Source organism: Callospermophilus lateralis, chromosome 15 (genome assembly GCF_048772815.1).
Source record: "Callospermophilus lateralis isolate mCalLat2 chromosome 15, mCalLat2.hap1, whole genome shotgun sequence".
Classification (NCBI taxonomy): Eukaryota; Metazoa; Chordata; class Mammalia; order Rodentia; family Sciuridae; genus Callospermophilus; species Callospermophilus lateralis.
In genome coordinates, this window is record NC_135319.1 from 35,692,399 (window position 1) to 35,712,317 (window position 19,919).

General features: G+C 40.7%; 1 protein-coding gene across 1 annotated transcript; it reads left to right on the forward strand.

Moving 5' to 3' along the window:
* The first annotated feature begins 292 nt into the window (after positions 1-292).
* Positions 293-19,197, forward strand: Znf365 (zinc finger protein 365). Its single transcript, XM_076834813.1, has 5 exons — positions 293-361; positions 2,031-2,786; positions 11,190-11,370; positions 16,806-16,843; positions 17,713-19,197. Exons 2-5 carry the CDS (start codon positions 2,044-2,046, stop codon positions 17,972-17,974), a joined length of 1,224 nt encoding a protein of 407 aa, XP_076690928.1. The 5' UTR covers positions 293-361; positions 2,031-2,043; the 3' UTR covers positions 17,975-19,197.
* The last annotated feature ends 722 nt before the right edge of the window (positions 19,198-19,919 follow it).

Sequence of the window (19,919 nt, forward strand, 5' to 3'; positions counted from 1 at the left end):
CGGGAACGATCTCGGCACCTCCCGGTGATGTCAGTGGAATCCTGAGGCGGATCCCGCTCCCGGGCCGGGGGGAGGGCTCACGGCCTCCAGCCAGCTGGGCAGAGCCGGGGTGGGGAAGGCACCGGCAGAGTGGCAGCCCGGTGCCCGGCGCCCGCCTCCCGCCCCCGGACGCGCCGCCCCGCTGGCTGGCCCGCGCCACGCTCCGCCCTGGACGCCGCTCGTCCCGGCGCGGGGGTGCGCGGGGGGTGGGAGCGGGCCCCGGCTCAGCCTGATTTACGGCTCTGCTGAAAACCGCTCGGCTCCCGCAGCATCAGCACCGGCGGTGGCGGCATTAGCCGCAGCAGCAGCAGCAACAAGTCGGGTAAGTGGCCGCCGTTGGGCATCTGCTCCCGCGGTCCGCCAGAGGGGGCGCGGCCCAGGGGCCCGCCTGCGCCGAGGGAAGGGGTCCCGGTTCTCGCAGCACCGCGGGGAGTTGGGAGAGCCGGCTTCCCGGCCCCCACTTGCAGGGCTGCAACTCGTGTGCGCACTAATCCACTCTGACACCCGCCGACACGCAGGCAGCGGAGCGTGGGCGGGGAGACCTGGGACCCCAGAGACAGGGTCATTGCCTGCCTGCCCAGCTCCTGCAGACCTTTTCCACCAGCCCTGTGGAATTGGGGTTTCTGCTGGGCCCATGGAAGCCTGCATGCTCAGGAGTGCGTGATTATTCATTTCCCCTTCCAGAGATGCCACCTCTTTCCCCTTGCCTCCCTAGAATCCTGATTACCCTTAACCACTTGCCGTGGACTGTGGCCCTGCTCCGGATCAGGGTTTGTATCCCATATCCACAAAACCAGTGGTTAAACATCCCAGTACAGCACAGAAAGAAATTCCCCTCTCTGGGGGCCAGAGGCTTATTAACCTGGAAGCTTTGCCAGTCTAGCTGTCTGGGGACCATTTGCACCTCTGTTTTTGAAGAGATTGAGGACCCAATAAAGACACTTTTCATCCTGAGATCCCATTTGGGACCCCTCATTGTGGGATACTTGCTACATTAAGTAGAAGCCATTCCTGGAGGGAATAGATTTGTACTGCTTGCAAAATTGGGTTATAACAGTCATCTGTTGCTACGGTGAAGGAAATCAATTCCTATAAGGAAACCAGAATTTCCTGTTATTGAAAGAGTTAGCTGATACCTACCCAGCTCAAACATGGGCCAACTCCAGGTTTTCAAGTTAAAATAGGAGCAGAGAAAGCAGACCCATCCAGAACACTTGATATTATAATTAAATCTTGGCCATGGGCCTACTTATACCAAATGATGCTTGACACATTGCGTCCCCAAATTTCAGTAATGCTAGAGAATGGGACCATTGTTGTTCTGGTTACATTTTGATTTATGTCATCCCACCAATAATTAGTGAAAAAAGACAAATCGTAGGTTGAAAAAATTTCAGTCCATGTGTGTTTAATACTTGAGTAACTTTCATATACTTGAGAAAAGATCACTAAGCTTGTTCTCTTAGGACTTATTTTGACAATTCATGTGAGTTTTTCTCATTTTCGTGTAAGGCATAGTTTTGCATGTGGTATATTCAGGAGGGCAAGAAACAGGAGTTCCTCTTCTGGGTCTGCCTGTTTCATTCTGATTTGGGGTTCATAATGCTTTCTTCTGGGAAGAGGGAGGATTACCACCTTTTTTTATTCTAGGCAGGTGTTGGCAGACTTTTTTTTTTTCTGCAAAAGGCCAAATAATGAATATTTTTGACTTGCTGGGCATAGCATCTGTGTCTCAACCATACTACTCACCTCTGATATTGATGTGCAAAAGCAGCAGTAAATGATACAGAAATGAATGGATGTGGCTTGCTGGATTTGACCTGGATTTTCTGGGTGTAGGTTTTAAATTTGACATGAAATCAATATAAAGTATTCTATACAAAACTTGCTTTAAACCGAAAGGCCACTGCCCCCATGGAGATGAGCAGCAATCATTTTGGTAGGATTATGTATTTATTTATTTTAAACTCCCCATTTTTCCTCCCTCCCAGGACTTTTAGAGTAATGCAACAGAAGGCTTTTGAGGAAGGCAGATATCCCTGGCAGGAGTCCTTTGAAAATGTTGCTGTGTGCCTGCCATTCCGCTGCCCGAGGTGTGGAGACCATACCAGATTTAGAAGCTTGTCATCCTTGAGGGCCCATCTGGAATTCAGTCACAGTTATGAAGAAAGAACGCTCCTGACAAAATGCAGCCTCTTTCCATCTCTCAAAGACACAGAACTACTCCCTTCCTCCGAACTCCTGAAACAGGGAAAATTGCAGAGCCATGGCAATGTGGTAAAGCAGAAACCAAGCTATGTTAACTTGTATAGCATTTCGCATGAACACTCCAAGGACCGAAAGCCATTTGAGGTGGTGGCAGAGAGGCCTGTGTCCTACGTGCAGACCTATGCTGCGATGGACATACGTGCAGACTCACTGGATGGGCCCCGGTCGAGTCCTGGACTTCCCACCTCCGACACGAAAGCCTCTTTCGAGGCACATGTCAGAGAAAAATTCAATCGCATGGTTGAGGCTGTGGATAGGACCATTGAGAAGAGAATTGATAAACTCACCAAAGAGTTGGCCCAGAAAACTGCTGAACTGTTGGAAGTCCGGGCAGCATTTGTGCAGCTGACTCAGAAAAAGCAGGAAGTTCAGAGACGAGAGCGGGCCCTCAACAGACAGGTGGATGTGGCAGTGGAAATGATCGCAGCACTGAGGCAGCGCCTGACGGAATCCGAGGAGGAGCTTCTTAGGAAGGAAGAGTAAGTGGTGCTGAGACAGGATGCTAACCCCTTCGCTTTAGAGATCCCTACCCAAGTGATAAGCAAATGTTAAGCAAGATTTGATTTGTAGTATTTATAGGTGTCTTGGCTGCCTTTCTCTCATTGATATAGTCGAACCAGGAGGTACAGACCTTGATATTATTCACCCTCTATGTGTACCGTCTGTAGTCCAGCAACTTTAAAGTCATAGTGTCCAACTCCTTGTTACCTTGGAAACTGTAAACCATTGATGTTTTTAGAGGAGTAACACCACCTACATATGGGGGATCCCATAGGTAGTAAGTTGCAAGTGAAGTTGAATGTGTAGGTGCAAAGAGGTGCCCTGAGAGCCATTCCTCCTGACAATCTCTGTATTACAGAGTCAAGAACTTGAGATGCTGTCTTATTCAAGCATAAAAATATGTGCTGAATTCAAATAATTTTGGCTTATTTGCATTTTGGATTATCTTCCCACATTAATGAAGTGTCATTAGTTGAGAATTCGTTTAATTATAAGTTACATTTGGGAAAAAAAAAGAGACATTAGGAAACCCAGAGGAAAGACATTCTGATATAGCTATACCTCTGTGATTTACATTTGAGATTTTCCTTTTTATAAAATGATGCATGATACTAGATTATCTTTGCTGCTTGCAAAGAGTTGACACTGGTTTTGCAAGTCAGAGGTGATCATAGAAGCTGTTACTTGAAAAATCATCATACTTAGAGAAGAATTTCTTTATCACTAAGTATGGATTTAACCCACACTGGAAAAACATAAGTAACAATTCAGTGTATTTCCCAAATGTAGAACATCAGATTTTATTTTAAATGGAGGCTCAGAATTTGTAGAATCAACGGACATAAAAATTGACAGACTAAAACATCCTAGAAGACAGGTTTCCAAATAATTTGAGTGCTACTATAGAGATGATTTACTTTCATCTTCTCTTTGCCCTCTGGCACTCTTCTATCTTGTGTCTCTTCTTAAAATGTAATAATTAAAACTCCCTAAGAAGCCCTATGTATTAAAGAGGTCTATACTTGCTATCATTAAATGTTTATATTCTACCTTGGAGGGAAGCATACGCATTTTTTTAAAATAAAGAAAGGGTAAATTTGAATCAGCAACTGATTTGCTTTACTTAGTTTTTTTTTTTTTTTTTTTTTTTTTTAGCTTCTGATGTTTCCTGGTAGGAAGGTAGTATTTTTTTTTTTTTTTTTGACCCATTGTAGTCACCAAGATGACCTGCCATACACTGTTGGGAAAATAGCTGATGGGGTTTGCTTTGTGTGTAGAAAAAGGCCTAGAATTAACTTTGTAGTATATCTGTTTGATTTAAGAGCATTGAATTTAAAAGGCCACCTAATTGATATTTTGCATTCATTGGTTTGTTCTATTGTATAGATTAATAAGAGAAGTAATAATAAACAAGGGGTGTGAGATGGTGGCTGCCTGGACTATGGAAAGACAAGGTACCGAAGGGATGGATCTTATGGTTAGATGTAGGTTATTGTCAAGGATCTAACTTTGGGGTGATAGGGTCAAGAGTACTTTATTAAAAATAACTGATTAAATAAAAGTGATCTATACATGGGTGTGTAATGATATTGTGTTATGATTAATCCATGCTGTCTCTTGAGCACCTAATGAAAAACATACACATAGAAAACAAATTTTTAGCCAGATAGAATTGTATATGTAAAAAATATCCCCTCCTCTCCAAGAACATCCACTCCATTCTCTGGAGACAGCATTGTGAAGTTTACTAAACATCCGTCCAGAGCCTTTCTGTGTGCAAACAGCCATATGTCATTTGTACACGTAGAGTTACAATGCTTTTCAAAATAGAGTCATGATGCATACTTTTCTGCCACTTGCATTTAGAGCTGTTTTTGTGTTAATATAAAATGTCTCAGGCATCTTTTGGGCTCAAAATATGTATTATGCCATTCCTTTTGGCTGTTGCATAATATTCCACGGATGCATAAGCCTGATTTAACCAGCGTACTATTGATAAATACACAGTTTGTTCTGTTTTCATAGTATTATAGTGCCCAGTGAATATCACTGTACAGTTTTGTTGACAATTTTGTTGGCATCCCTAGGAGTTTTCTTATTTTTAATTTAATTTTGGGGCTAGAATTGAAGCTAGGCCTTGTGTATGCTAAGCACACACTCTACCACTGAGCCACCACCTCAGTATGAGTTGATTTTTAGTATATCATTTCCAGGCTAACAGAAAACTATGGAATTTTAAAAAACACAACTTGGAATAAAAATACAGTGACGTTGCCTTAATCTTTTAAATGTAAAATAAACAAAAGTCTTCATTTTTTAAAGCTTTCATTTGGGTCCATACTGTCAGTTTCTGTATTCAAGCCTCAAATAATCACTCTTTCTGTAAATAAAATAGACTGAAAGAGTCTTGTTTTCCATGAAGGACACTGGAGCTTTTGGTCTTGGGAGCCACTGTGGACAGCATCCTCAGTGTCTAGCTTTGCCCCTCCTCCCCTGCCCTCTGATTGGGGATGCATAGGAACTGCCCATCTCCTACACCTGTGACACGGGGTGGATCTGCAAGACTAGGTCTTGCCCCTTTTCTCCTCACCACTCCCCTGGAGGGCTGTGCCCTCCACTAAGAGGTGGACTATCAGGTAAGGCCAGGCCCTGTTTAGCTGGGGTACATACCAGAAACTGTGCTTCCTTGCCAAATGCCTCCACATAAGCTCTCAAGGCCCATTTGTGAGAGAAAGTAGATTGTTGTGGTCCTATGTGAAATTGACTTAAGCTTGGGGACACTTTGGAACATAGATGGTTGATTTGATTTTTTAAAAAAGCAAACGTCTGATTTTTAGCATCCACATAAGACTTTCTTACCTATGGATTTACCCCTCAACTATAAAAATTCTTTCTTTGAAGTTGAAATAAAAAAATCTCTAAAGCTGCATCTGCCCTGAGGTCATTGCTCTATGGAGGTCATATATATATACTGTAATACAGAGGAAGTTTGAGTTGGCAATATTTTGTACTTTCACGCTAGTGAATTTTCTTGTACTCGTGTAGAGAGGTATCTGTATATTTTTGGAGTGCAAATCCTAGAAAGAAGTTGCTCATCTTTACAAAGTCCACGCAACTTTAAGTCCCTCTGAAATGGGTATTTACTTATTGACGAGGAGTCGGAGATGTTGGGCAGCATTGCCTGTAATCAGGTAAATCAATCCCAGCCACCTTGCAGCAAGGTATCCCTTAACAAGAAAGGTTGAATTTAAATGGTAACTGAGTTGGCCTTTTAGAGTTTGGAGAAATTGAGGGTAATAATGGTAATCCCAAATTTACTTGAGGACCTTTTCCTGGTAAATTTGGAAAGTCACTATAGATCACCAGCGATGTGCCTATCCCTGTACCTGGGGGTATGTGGGGAATATAAAATTCTCGATACTTTCCTCTAAGGTGCTTATGTTTTACATAGGAAGAATAAAGCATACCCACGATCATGCCTGTGCCCAAAAGCAGGGTAGCTTTAACAAGTGCTTAACTGCAAACCGTAGTTTCAGGTTGATAGAACATTAGGGGACAGATCTTTTTACAGGGAGAAGCCACACTGAGGGAATGAGGAGGAAGGGTGGAATTTGCAGTAGCAGCCAGATGATGGTGACATTGAAGGGGCAACTGGGCTGTCAGAGATGGCCCCTGAGTGGATGGTGTGATTTTTGATTTTTAGAACTAGAAGGTGTCTGTCCTCTGTCTCCTTTGGGGGACACGCTCATTACACACATGCAGAAAATAAGCCCAGAGCAGTAGAATGACTTGCCCAAGGACAAAGATTTAGTGGCAAAGCTGAAACTGAAGCCATTTTCCTGCATCCCTGCAGAGTGCTTTTTCTGTTAGTTCACCATGTCCTAGCCAGACTTCTGAAAATGTGATATTTGCCCAAAGCGTCGAGACTTATGTAATATTCAGCGTGGCCCATTTTGGAATAGGCTTGTTTCTTTGCTATTTTAAGAGGGCTGCTATGATGACATCATTTATTTTTCTGATGTGATTAAAGAAAATACCAGCTGGCATCAAAGGTGTTGGGAGCAGGGAAGTGGTGCCACCACAGGCATGGCCATGACATTAAGCTTCTGGTACACCTACCCCAGGGCTTTCATGTTCCAGCAAGGGCTTTTAACTGGACTCTCTGGATGTCCTTGCCCAGTCAGGGTAGGGCATGTGTCATTTGCCAGCCTGTGATTGCCTCGAGGGGCCTCTTTGTGATCCCATCTCTAATTTCCATCTATGGCTTTGTGAGCTACAATAGATAGATTCTGTTTCCCTTCTCCCTTCATTGCTTGTCCCATTCCCAGTTCCGAGCCCTGCAGAAGATAACATTTACTAAGAGCCTACTGATTGGCAGGTTCTACTCCAGGTTCTGGTCAAACAGTGCTTCCCCACATGCAGTTCCTTCCTCCAAAGCACTTACAGAGCACAAGGAAACATGGCCTCCAACAGATCACTAGGCTGTGATAAAAGAGACGTGGAGGGGAGCCTGAGCCCATCATGTCCATTTAGATTATTATTGAGGGCTGGCCATGGGATGCTGGCCTTTAAAAGGCAAGATTGACTTGGTAACTTGCTTTACACAGTCAAACCCTCTGGCCATTTACTTAAGTCATTCATTCCCTTTTTCTGGGTCAGCCAAAGCAATAGGTAGACAAGCTGGTGTCCATACTGATGAACAGCTAGGAGACAGGCCAAGAAGCAGAGTGCAGTAGAGGGGAGAAGGTTCTGTTGGTTCCATATTGTGAGGTTTCCTCTCTTTTCAAGCTGTGTCCCATGCAGGCTTAATAACTAAAACAGAATAAACCAGATGTCAAGCATGTTTTCTTGGGGATGCCATGTGGTAAAATTAGGAAACCCAGAAAAATTTTCTGTTTCTCTCTGTCTCTCCATCTCTCTCCTCATGCCCACACCCAACCTGAGGAACTTAGAATATAGTGTTGATCTACTTAGAGCCAATAAGAATAATTTGTTAATCTCATTATAGAATCTTTTTTTAAAAAGTTCTTAACAAGGAGCATATTGGTTTAGTCCAAGAAGCCAAAAAGGAAAGATGAGACAAAAAGCCAAAAAAAAAAAAAAACAAAAAAAAGGTGGGGGGAGGTTGGGGGAGTCTCCAGAGGTGTGGCTGGTGCAGATTGATCTGTGTGTCCCCTTTGGGAACCAGGTGGGGCCTTTGAGTTTGCAGAGAGGCCCTTGGTGCTTGGAGATGGCTGACTCTTGTTTCTGGATATACCTCCTGGCTGACATTATAGTCTGTCTGTGGTGCTCTGTGATCAATAGCTAAACTATTTTTAGCTAGAGGTATTTTTATCATTTCATATACCTCTGAAGAGGTTCATAAATCAGTAATGTAAAATGAAATTTAAATAACTTGGTAGAGCTCTGCCTTTGGGAGGAGAAAGCAATGTTAAAAGTGTTGTTAAGAATAGGAGGCATCAGGTTTAGATCCCACCCCCACTCCTGCAGGAGGCAACTGTGGGTTGCTCATTGGTTTTAGGCCCCAGTACTTCTCTGGAAAAAGGAAAAATTGTCTTTGTAGAGACAGAGTTGCACATTCTATGCATTCAGCAGATATGTGTTGAGCCCCTATTGTGCACTAGACTCATGTTAGATGCTGGGTACCCTAGTGAAGGAGAGGTAAGGTCCCTGCCCTCACTGGTTTTATGATTAGATTGGGTCAGTGACACAATTGGTCTCCAGTGCTCTGCACTTTGATAGAGTGAGCATGAGGTTTTGTGGCGGATATGGCAGACTATCTCATCTACACTTGGTCATGTGTCTGGGTGTGGTTCCTAGCAGGAGAGCCTGAGGTTAGACGGAAGGACAGGGAGAAAGAACCTGGCAGAGGGAACAGCATATTCAAAAGGAAGAGTCTGGCTGGATGCAGGAATGAATGGAGTTTAAATAGACTTAAGAAATGATTTATGGATAGTATACTGTAACTCATGATAGGATTGGCTTCTAGCTGTGTTGTTCACATAATAGTGTGTCTTTGAATTTTCTCAATTAACCTGTCTTCAGCCCACCTCAGAAGAAGTAATTGAGGGGATTCAATCTGTGAAAAGTTAAATGATATTATCTGTGTTTTAGACCATATGATCATCCTGTAAATGAATGAACTCATGAGTGAATGAATATTTTTTTCTAACTAAAGCTTTGAAACTACGCAGAAAGGGCTTTCCCCCTCAGTTCCCCCATCTACTCTGTGGATTTCTGAATGCCCGTGAATCCCAAGATACTGTCAGATTTCCAGGGCTGTAACTCATTCTGCATAATAAGGAGCTTCAAGGTCAGTTTCTCAAATATTACTGGCCTGTTTTTTCTTTACAGACAAATATTTTTTCATCTATTTAATCAAGACAAAGAGTTTGTAACAGGCTGACTGTAAGCATATTTTTCCATGAAACCTTATATTTAACCTTTTTTCCTTGTTCAATAAATAAGTCAAAGATGGGGCCAGAATTGGCCTAGAAGCAGTTAATTTCCACAAAGCACCCCGAATGGATTTCACTTAGCTTTGCCCTTATCTTCTCATCTGGCTTTCTAACTTCACCCTGAATTCTGAGTCAGACGGATGAGAACCTAAAGTAAAACGACACACGCCTTTTACTGCTCTTTCTGATAGCATCAAATTTATTCTTTCTCTCAGTCACATTCAGCTTAGCTTTGTAGGTACATATTTCTGTATTTGTTTCTTTTAATGTCTTCTCCCACTACATATATCTATGATGTTAACAAAAATAAATTTTTTATGGAAAATAGCTATTTTTCCAAAAACAATCTAGTGAAAATAGTGTTATTAGAAGTTCTGCAAATATGTTTAATGTCTGGCTTCATAGAAGGCAGCTGGGCTTTAGTGGTCCTACATTCAGTCTCTTACAGATTCTTTGTTTTGATTAAATAGATGAAAAAAGTAGCCTCACACAGATACATAGCAGGAAAATGGAAGGGTATTTTAATAGTCTTTTCAGATAATAGTGGATGTTCTGTCTTGATACTGTGCCAAAATGGAACAATTGGTAGTTTCTTTAAAGATTAATTACTGTGTAGGTCCTGAAAGCATATCAGTGAGCATTTTTTTCTCATACATTGAAATCCATTGGTCTGTCTTGCACTTTGAACAGATGCTTTGCTGTTTGGAATATAATTATTAAAGAGGTTATATGTGCAATGTGGTTAAACCTCTTTCTTTTCCATTCAGAAATTTCTCAAGATTCCTTGGGGAAGTACATTGGTGGCTGTGGATATCCTTCATCCAGGTGAACAGGATGTGACAAGGATCTGAGATGTATATACCTGCTATTTCATGATTACACACTCTTTTCATTTAATGAAGATTCTTTATACAATCTGCATGAGGAACTTCTTCAGCTTTGTTTTATGTATTCAGCTTCTCTTTTAAAACAAAATCAGACTATAACCATCAAGCTTGATTTAATGGTCTTTTCTTTTCTATTTGATGCAATACATTCACAAACTAAAATTAGGTTAGCATTTGTGCCAGGTTGTTTGAAAAATACAAAGGTTATTAACTTCTCAGCTTCAGGGCACAAGATAATTGGATGAGGGAGGTTAGAAAAAGATTCTTCTTTGCTCCAATATGACATAACACTCCATGATAGACTAGGAGCATTAATGTTAATTTTTAAAAGTTTTATATGGAACCAGCAGCAAAACTTATGTGATTTAAAGATACAGCCACAATCATATGCAGTGTTGCATTCAGATTCATTCTCTTGATTTTGCAATATTAATCCTGTGAGATTAGGCTGTCAGGTGTTGCTTTTTCCTCATATTCTAAACTGTACCGCCTGAAGGCCCAAGAATAGTAAATATGCAGAGAGCAAAAAGATTGGGAAAAATATATAGGAAGTTGGCAATAGTTATAGTAGGATTTGACAGTAGTGGGGTAATAAGTGATTTTTGGTTTCTTGTTCTTTGTAAACATTACTTATAAAAGATATTTATTGAATATGTGTCAAGCATTGTAATGAATATGGATCATTGAGCAGAGAAAAAAAGCCCTTGATCCTCTAATAGGTCAATTTTCATATTTTTCATAATAAATGTGAAATATCTCTGCAATAAAATAAACAAATATTATAAACCTGAATGAATTGTTGAAAAAAAAGCTTATCTCTTGTTTTAGTTTTTGATGGTTTTCCCTTGTAAGTACACTTGGAGATGGTTTAATGATTCAGTTATCCTAAGATTTCTCTCATTATTACTAGGCCATACTGCCTAGGATGATGACTAGGATGGTGACTGGTACGTGGTTGGCACCTATCAATATGATGAATGAATGAATTCCTGGCTCATTTATCCATTTTGTGTTCTAACATTTTTTTGCCCTGCAGAGAAGTAGTGACCTTCAACCATTTCTTGGAAACAGCAGCTGAGAAGGAGGTTCAGGGGAAAGCGAGGCTCCAGGACTTTATTGAGAATCTGTTGCAACGGGTAGAACTGGCGGAGAAGCAGCTAGAATACTACCAAAGCCAGCAGGTCTCAGGTCGAAGCCGTGACATCAGTGAGCATGTGGTAAGTCCCACCCTTCTAGTGGCCAGGGTGAGGTCCCCAGGTATGGTGAGAGCTGGGTGACTGGCAGGGTTCCCGAGGCATCATATGAAAGCATGCCTGGGCCACGCCTGTGTGTGGAGGGAAGCCAGATCCCAGATGGGATGCACACCTCTCCTTCTTCACCCTCTTCCTCCATGCCCTGCTGAATTGCTATAAATAGCTTAATATTTGCTAAATGATGGAGTTTGAAGATCCAAAGAAATCATTTGTTTCAACATTGCTATTCAGGTAGAAGTTATCATTATTCTGTTTTGGAGCTCTTCAGGAGAATCTTATGAAAGCTTTGGTCCTTCTTACTAAAGCAAGATCCAAACACATGCACTTTTTCCTTCCATTAATTGGAAGGAAAACATGGTTCAACCGTATCAATACATTAAATAGTGCTAAAGTAGAATTTCAACAAGAAACGTCATAGGTGGAAGGTCTAGGATAGACTTCTGCATACCATTTTATGTAGAGTTGAGGGGATTAAGAAAACTCTAGAGTCCAGATGAGAATCCTGGATGTGGGTGAAGATTCACATTCTCATTGGTGGACTAATTGAGACCCTGGTTTCTTTGTAGTGTGGTGGGGGGAACACTGTAGGTGAAAGGAATGGGTGGTCATATTGCTCCCCTGTATAGTTTCTTTGGTGTGGTGTCAACAACAAAGGCAAAGAAAGGATTTTTGAAACCCCAAAGTGATGGTTTGTTATAACATTTTTATCATTCATTGAGCTTCATTTATGCTTATCTCCTTTTCAGATTTTTTCTTTCACTGTATTATAAGGAAATATACTGTATTATGAGGAAAAGAAAAATAGGAAACAGTTTGGCTAACCAAAAGATTAGCAAGGTTGGCTGACTAAAAATTTGGCTTGAGCTTGTGGAAGTCAGGATTTGAAGCAAATGTGATTATATAATAAAACTAATTATCTAGAAGGAATGAGATGAAAGGCAAGTGGATAAAATAAGAAAGGCAGGGGAGGGAGACAGACAAGAGGAAGGAAAGGAGAGAGGAAGGTAAGAAATGAAGGCATTTTACCTAGTGTTTGCTGTAAAAATGTATACTCAGCTCAGTTCAGTGAGGCAAGCCCCAGAACCTTTCAGAACATAGTAGTTGGGAAGGAAGTAAATTTGTTATGTCTGAGATTTTAGCACTGTTCCAAGCAGCCTCCTCTGTGTGAAACATTTATTGTTATTTCCTGGGTGAGTGCCTACTAACTTCTCCATGAAGTACTTCTGAGTACTTCCCAACTTAAACCCCATTTTCTCCTTGGGAGACCATGATGGTGTCCAGTTCTGTTTTGCAGCTCTTCAGGAGAATCTTATGAAAGCTTTGGTCCTTCTAATTAAAGCAAGATCCAACCAGGTACACTTTTTCCTCACCCAGGAAATAATAAATAATAACTAGCTGTAAAGTATCCAGTTGTGATTAGCTGTTGTTAGAGGGGGCACTGAAGCCTTCTCTTAAAAGAGGGTTGTGGTAAGAGGTCATGGAGCCCTGACGTAAGGTAAGAAGGCCTGGCTTTCAAAACATTCTTACTCTGCTTCTGACTGAGAGAGACATTTTTCCTGGAGCCTTTAAATCTTCTATAAAATAAAGATATTGAATTCAATACTCTCTTAAAATCGTTTGGCATCCCAAATGGTCTGATCATCGCCTGACTTTGAGGGTTAGGAATTCTAAAATTAATAAGTAGCATTAACAGTTTCAGTATTTAGGCTACTAAGCCACTCAGTGCTTGAAATTCTGTACTGAACTAAGGGAGAAGCCAGTGGAAGGCAAGGAGGATGAAAGGAAGCCATTAGTTTTCCTCCCTCCTCTATTTTTTTTTTTTTTTTCGTACTGGGGCTTAAACCCAGGGGCACTTAACCACTGAGCCACATTCCCAGCCCTTTTTATTTTTGAATTTTTTATTAGTTCTTAGTTACACATGACTGTAGAATCCATTTTGATACAATTGTGTAAGCAAGGAATTTATCTCATTCTAACTAAGACCCCATTCCTATGGGTGTACACATATATGGTGGGAGTCACGTAGGTATTTTTATATACATACATATAGTCTCATTAAGTTGCTTAGGGCCTTGCTAAATCGCTGAGGTTGGCTTTGAACTTCTGATCCTTCTGCCTCAGCCTCTGGAGTCACTGGAATTACAGGCATGCACCGCAGCACCTGGCTCTCTCTTTTTAAAATATCTATCTTTGCTCATTTTCTCTACTCAGTTTATTTTTGTAGCTTGAAAATTGAATACCTCCCAGAGACACAGCCCGTCGTTATTTCTCATCACATTGTATCATGTAATCCAAAGCTTAGTGGCATCTCCACTTTCCTAGTCAGATGATGTACGTACAAAATTGCATGTGTGCACACACAACACGCATGTATACACATAAATATGTTCAAATATGGTGGGGAATTAAGAAATATTTATGATTATATCTTCTGTATCCCAGACATGATCGGATCTGCCTTCAGCAGACTTGTCCTGCCTAAGGAAAAAAGTTGACTAATCCAAATACAATGAAGCGCAGTTACGATTATAATAAGGAATCTAGAAATGAGAGCTGTGTGTGAATGGGGCAAGAGGAGGGAGGACATTTGGCCCTGAGAAGACGAGGAATGAAGTGTGTAATTTTTGAAAGGATTGGGAAAATGTATTTTCTCCCCATTCCTGTGTCTAGTTGTCCCAAGTCCTGCTTTGAACCACCGTGTGCCATGTTATGAGATGGTCTACAGACCCTGTAGGCCATTTCTCCTTTTTCACTTAGCTTATTTCACTGTAATGATACATATCCACCTGTAAAATGAGGAGCCATGTCTTTGATATAAGCAGTGCTAAGTCTGGCCTCCTGGGCTGTCTATGATGAGAGACACAGAATAACTCAGAAGCTTTTAACAGGGAAAGCGTCAAATGATATATTCAGTAAACTCTTTGACCCAGCTTAGTGAAGGTGTAGCACCCCGAGAAACTAAAACTTCCGGAGCCTTCACTCGAGCTGCACCCAGGATAGCTCCTTGCTCCAGGGCCTCCAGGACAAGCAGACATGCTGCACAGTTCCTCTGCCCCCTGCCAGCTTGCACACCAGATCTCCCTCCTTCAGAACAGTCAGGAATGCCATCCCAGCCCAGCTCTCATCCTTTCTGCTAAGACTGCGCTGCCAAGAATGTGTCTGCTTTCTTCATCTCCCTCCTTATATCTACCTTAATTCCCTCTCTCTCCTCTCCCCTTTTTGTCATTACCACTCCAGAAAGCAATAAAATCCCTAGATTGATAAGTGAGTTACTTCTTTCTAAGGTGACTTCTAGCATTAAAATTCTTCTGTGCTATGAAAAAAAAATTTCCCTTCACATTTAGTGCCTTTTCTGAAATAATGTTTTGGCATCTGTATCTTTCCCTTAATCCCCTTGAGCATTTATGTACTTTTTCACCTGGCTGATTTCTAAAAATACAGTGTGCTTACTCAGATATTTTATCTTTATGCTCTGAAAAAAAAAAAAAAATGCTGTCGAATTAGACACAAAGTGACCTAATATCCCATCTGCCAAAAATCTTTCCAGAACTGCTCACAAGGAAGGTCAATGAGACTATTTGAATAATCTTGCTTTAAGTGTTGCTTTTATTTCCTTCAGGTTGCTAAATTAGGACTAGCAGTAATTCATTTAACACATACTTATTGGGGGTGCAGTATTTACTGAGTGCTAAGGAAGCTGTAGTGAAAGTCCCCTGCTCTCAGTGGGGAGGGGGACATAGTTTCATACAGTGATAATTACTGTGAAGGAAGAAAGTAAAAAGATACATTTGGGGGGTTCAGGGTGGGGAACTTTGGATTGAGTGGTCAGGAAAACCTTGCTGGGGAAGCAGCATTTGCACTGTGACCTGAATACCAAGCAGGATGCAGGTCTGTGGAAAGTGAGAAGCAGAATGTTCTAGGCAAGGAACAGGCAGAGCAGAAGATGAACTTGTGTTTTAGCAAAGCCACTCTGGCTGCTCTGTTGGGAATAAGCTGGAGATGCAAAATGAAATATGGGGTAGGGGACTATTATAATAAAAGGTTAAGAGTGCTGGTAGCTGGAAAAGAATGGAAGAAGTAGAGATAAGGATGTGTTCTGGGGTAGAATTGAAAAGACCGGTTGCCTTGATGAAGGATTAGATTTAACAGACAAGGAAAAGAGGAGAATCAAGAATAAATCCAAGGTTTTGGTCTAAACAAGTTGGGTACACTACCTATATAGAAGGCAAGTTGGAAAGAGCTAGATGATCAGTTGCCCTAAGCCCGTAGCAACCTGAATCACCATGCTTATATTTTAGAAGTCCTTGTGGCCCTCTGTACCTATGGGCTCCACATCCATGCATTCAACCATAGATTGAAACTATTTGGAAAAAAATTACATTGGTACTGAACATTTACTGACTTTTTCCCTTGCCATTATTCCCTAACTGATGCAGTGTAACAGCTATTTTGATAACATTTACATTTTATTAGGTATTATAAGTAATCTGGAGAGGACTTAAAGTACATGGGAGGATGCATAAAGGTTCTATGCAAATATGAGGCCATTTTATACAGGGGACTTGAGCATCTGCAGATTTCAGTATCATCATGGGTCCTGGAACCAGTCCCCCACAGACACTAAGTGTGTCTTAGCCACACTATCCCAAATACTGAAGTGGCCCCTTCTCTACATTTTCTTTGTTCTCTTCTGTTTGTCTGCTGATGCAACGTCGCTTCATCTAGTGAAAGCTGTATGAGGGAGATCAGGGACGGAAGGCTGGGAATATGCTGGGTTTGCCTATAAACGGAATGGTGACATCTGGATCACAAAATGATAATTATCAATTTATTCTGCAAATGAAGTCATTCCGAGCCACAAAAGTACATGCAGACATTTTATTGCATGGGTTATTAGGAGTGGAAAATAAGCTCAATGATAGATGGCCTCGGGGATATTTGAGGGTTTGGTATTCATATGTTCTCATTTTTGAAATGATATATTTTAGGCAGTAAACATTTTATGCCAATTTCCTCTTAGTTGATACTTTGTGACCAGCCACAACTATATTAAGTTAACGGTAAATTTAGTCTGATACTCAGGAAATGCACATCATTCCAGTTTTTAAAGACATGTTTCTTCAAACATTCATTTGTTGGAATGCTTTTGACTTTCTTAAATTTTTGAGATCTGCTGATGTGGGCTTCTTGGAAAGCCCAGCACAGGTCCCCAAGGCTCCCTGAGTAAGTAGGGGCTAAACCTCTCATTCATTGATATGATGAGTGGTGCCATGGGTAACATGCCAGGAACAGTAACTTCCTTCATGGGAATTCACTTTCTTAAGAATTCAGGAAAGAATTTTAAAACCAAATTCAGCCTTCAAGTTAAGTAATATGTTCTCTTATTTGTTTTCTTTCAGCTTACAGATATCTCTTCAAATAGGAAACTCAAATGCCTGTATGTATATCTTCTTATACTTGGGCCATTTGATAACATATGAATGTTTCCCTGTTGCATTTTATATATCTATAATATAAATGGATTTGAGAGGCTTAGATGGAAATTTACCTGCTTGTATACCTGACCATAAAATGATGATGTAATAAAATCTATTAGAATATGGCAATATGAGAATGCTAGAGTATAATTTTGTAATGTAACTTTCTCTTTTGAGAAATAGTACAGTCATAATAGCTCTATATTATTGTTTATTTTAATCCTTTGGTACTGGGGATTGGATCTGGGAGTTCCTTATCATTTAGCTATCCTCAGCCTTTTTAAATTTTATTTTGAGACAGGGTCTTGCTAAATTGCTGAGGCTGTCCTCTAACTTGTGATCCTCCTGCCTCAGCCTCTTGCCATGGGATTACAGGTGTGCACCCATGCCTGACTCTATAGTACTATTAATGTAATTAATATGCATACATTATTATATAAATCATATCCTTTATACTGTCTTTTATAATGTCTACTCAATGGATTTTCCTGAATCCCTTAGTAAAAGAGTCAAAAGATGGGGGCTCTGGCCCCATCTTCTCTGTAGACCAACTAAATAGTCATTTAAATTTTATGTTCTTCAATTTTGTCACTGGGTAGTAGGACTAATAATATCTCCCTGGGAACTTAGTATCATCTGATCATTTCCTGGGGATCACAGGAACTTTTTGGAAGAGAAATACCAGTATTGATGATTTGTCTCAGTGGGAGCATTATCACCACCGTGCATGCAGGAGTGATCATGCCATGACTAGTTACAATTATTTTAAGGTTTAAAGAGATCTTTTTTTCTGTTCATCTCCCTTCCACTCCCACCTAACTATCTGTAGAAGCCGAGGACACCCACATTCTGTGTATGGCCATCCTGATCTTAAGGCCCATTTCCACCCGAAGGGAAGGAGCTACCTGAAGAAAGCCAAGGATGAGAGAGCCGGACTGCAGCCTACCAAGTCTGTTCACGAACAGGCTGAGTCCTCAAGAGAACTCTGCAGACCATCCAAGAAAGGGGAGCTTCTGGGGCTTAGCCGGAAAGGCAACATCAGGCCCAAAATGGCTAAAAAGAAGCCAACCGCGATTGTGAACATCATCTAAAAGGGTGGGTGGCTCAGGACCATCATCTCTTGCCTTTGGGGAATGTTGTTCCAGGGACCAATGTGATTGTCCTTTTGGGCACATCCCACACAGTAAGACATTGGAAAAGCAAAGATCATGATGCACATAAGCACCTCAATTAACCAGAATTTAACAAAGGGGAATCTCAGTGAACCAGAATTTTATTATAACCTCCTTTTAAAAGGTTTAAAAGCAAGAAGCAAATTGTAGAAAGAACAACAAGAAGAAGAAAAATAAAATGAAACAGTCTTATCCAAAGGTTTTAGTAAAACAAAGCTCCAGCTGCTAAAATAATTGGCCCAGTCTCCATTAGTCCTGGCACCTGGGCCCCTTATGCATTGGTCATTAATGTTCAGGCTCAGGGTCTCACAAGATGTCAGACACTGGCAGAAATTTCATCTGTACCCACAGCTTTCTAAATTGTGAGGCCAGGAATGGAAAAGTTCTGTTAATAGCAGTGAAATGAAGATATTTTTGTTTGCATCTAACCTACCCCTCTGTTAATTTGAAAGCCTCCAAAATAAGGATTCCTGTTTCCCCCGAGTTTTCTTCTGGTTAATCAAGATTTCAATCTTTAGGTTGCGTAAGGGACTTGTTCAGTCAGATTTCAGTTTTCATTTGACAGATTGCTTTTCAGTTTGTTAGTTTGAGTCAGGTTTTTTGGTGTCCACAGATGCATGTTCAGATATTGGCACACCTGTGCAGTCGTCTTTGGCTGAGTATTCTGCACCCTCAAACCTAGCTGCCAGCCTCTGTCTTAATAGCTGCTTTTGTGGTGTGGTTGAGGAGGGCAGTAAAACCCTTTTGATCAACAACCATCATTGGTGCAGCATCTGAGCACTTGGCATGACAGTAGATGGCACAGTTAGTGCATTGGGACCACCCTGGAAGCACTGCAGCCCTCACCTAAGACCACCTCCCCTGGTAGTTATCAGCAGCTTGCTCTCTATTAACCGTGGGCATGACTTTTTTTTTGTTGGCTTAACTTTTCCAAAGAGCAGCTCCTTTCACCTCCTGCTGCTTGTATTAGTCCTTTTATGACTAAAATATACTTTCTTACCTTTCAACCAGGTATCTGGGGTGTAAGCTGTACAGTGTATTCTAACATAATTTCTGAACTAAACAATGCATGTAGGATCCAGAATCTGACACCATCTTCCCCAAATAGGTTTTTTTTTTCCACAAAGAACTATCTTTTGAGAATTTCCTGCTTTAAATTTTTCTTCTATAATGAATTTCCATAATTTTTTTCTCATAAATTTTTTTAATGCCATTAGGTCTCATGCCGAGTTTTCAAGTACTGACATCCTTCTGGAAACAAGAGCAATGTTGTCCACAGATATATATACACACACACACATATATATATATAATGCACATACAAGATATATGTCAGGTATATTAATAATTTATTTTTAAATCCTCATGGAGAAAGTGTGTGTTTGTGGTGGGTGGTTTTAAAACTATATAGGTTTGCTCATGTAAATTGAATTTTCTTATTTTAAAAATTAAAACTGTAACCTAATTAACACTAGTAGAATTATGATTGTTATTGCAATAAGCATCAGATTAGCAGTATATTTAAAATAGGTAATACAGCAGTTACTTAAAATGACAGTAAATCAAAAAGTGTAATTTCTTATTTAAATATTTTGAACCTATCATAGTGGAGATGTTAATTTTTTTGAGTGTTCACTTTGACCTTTGGCTTATGGGGGTGGACCATTCGTATGGTACGTAGGCAGCTATCAAGTGGGAAAAATATTGCTGTGAATATCACTGTTTAGGCTAGCATTGTAAAAATGGTAATGTTATTATTTATTTGGATACTTAATCTCCTCCAAAGTTATTTAATATTGATGCTTCTATCATGGTTGCACTTTAGCTTTCCCATACTAAAAAATGACTTGTTAGTTGTATTGCA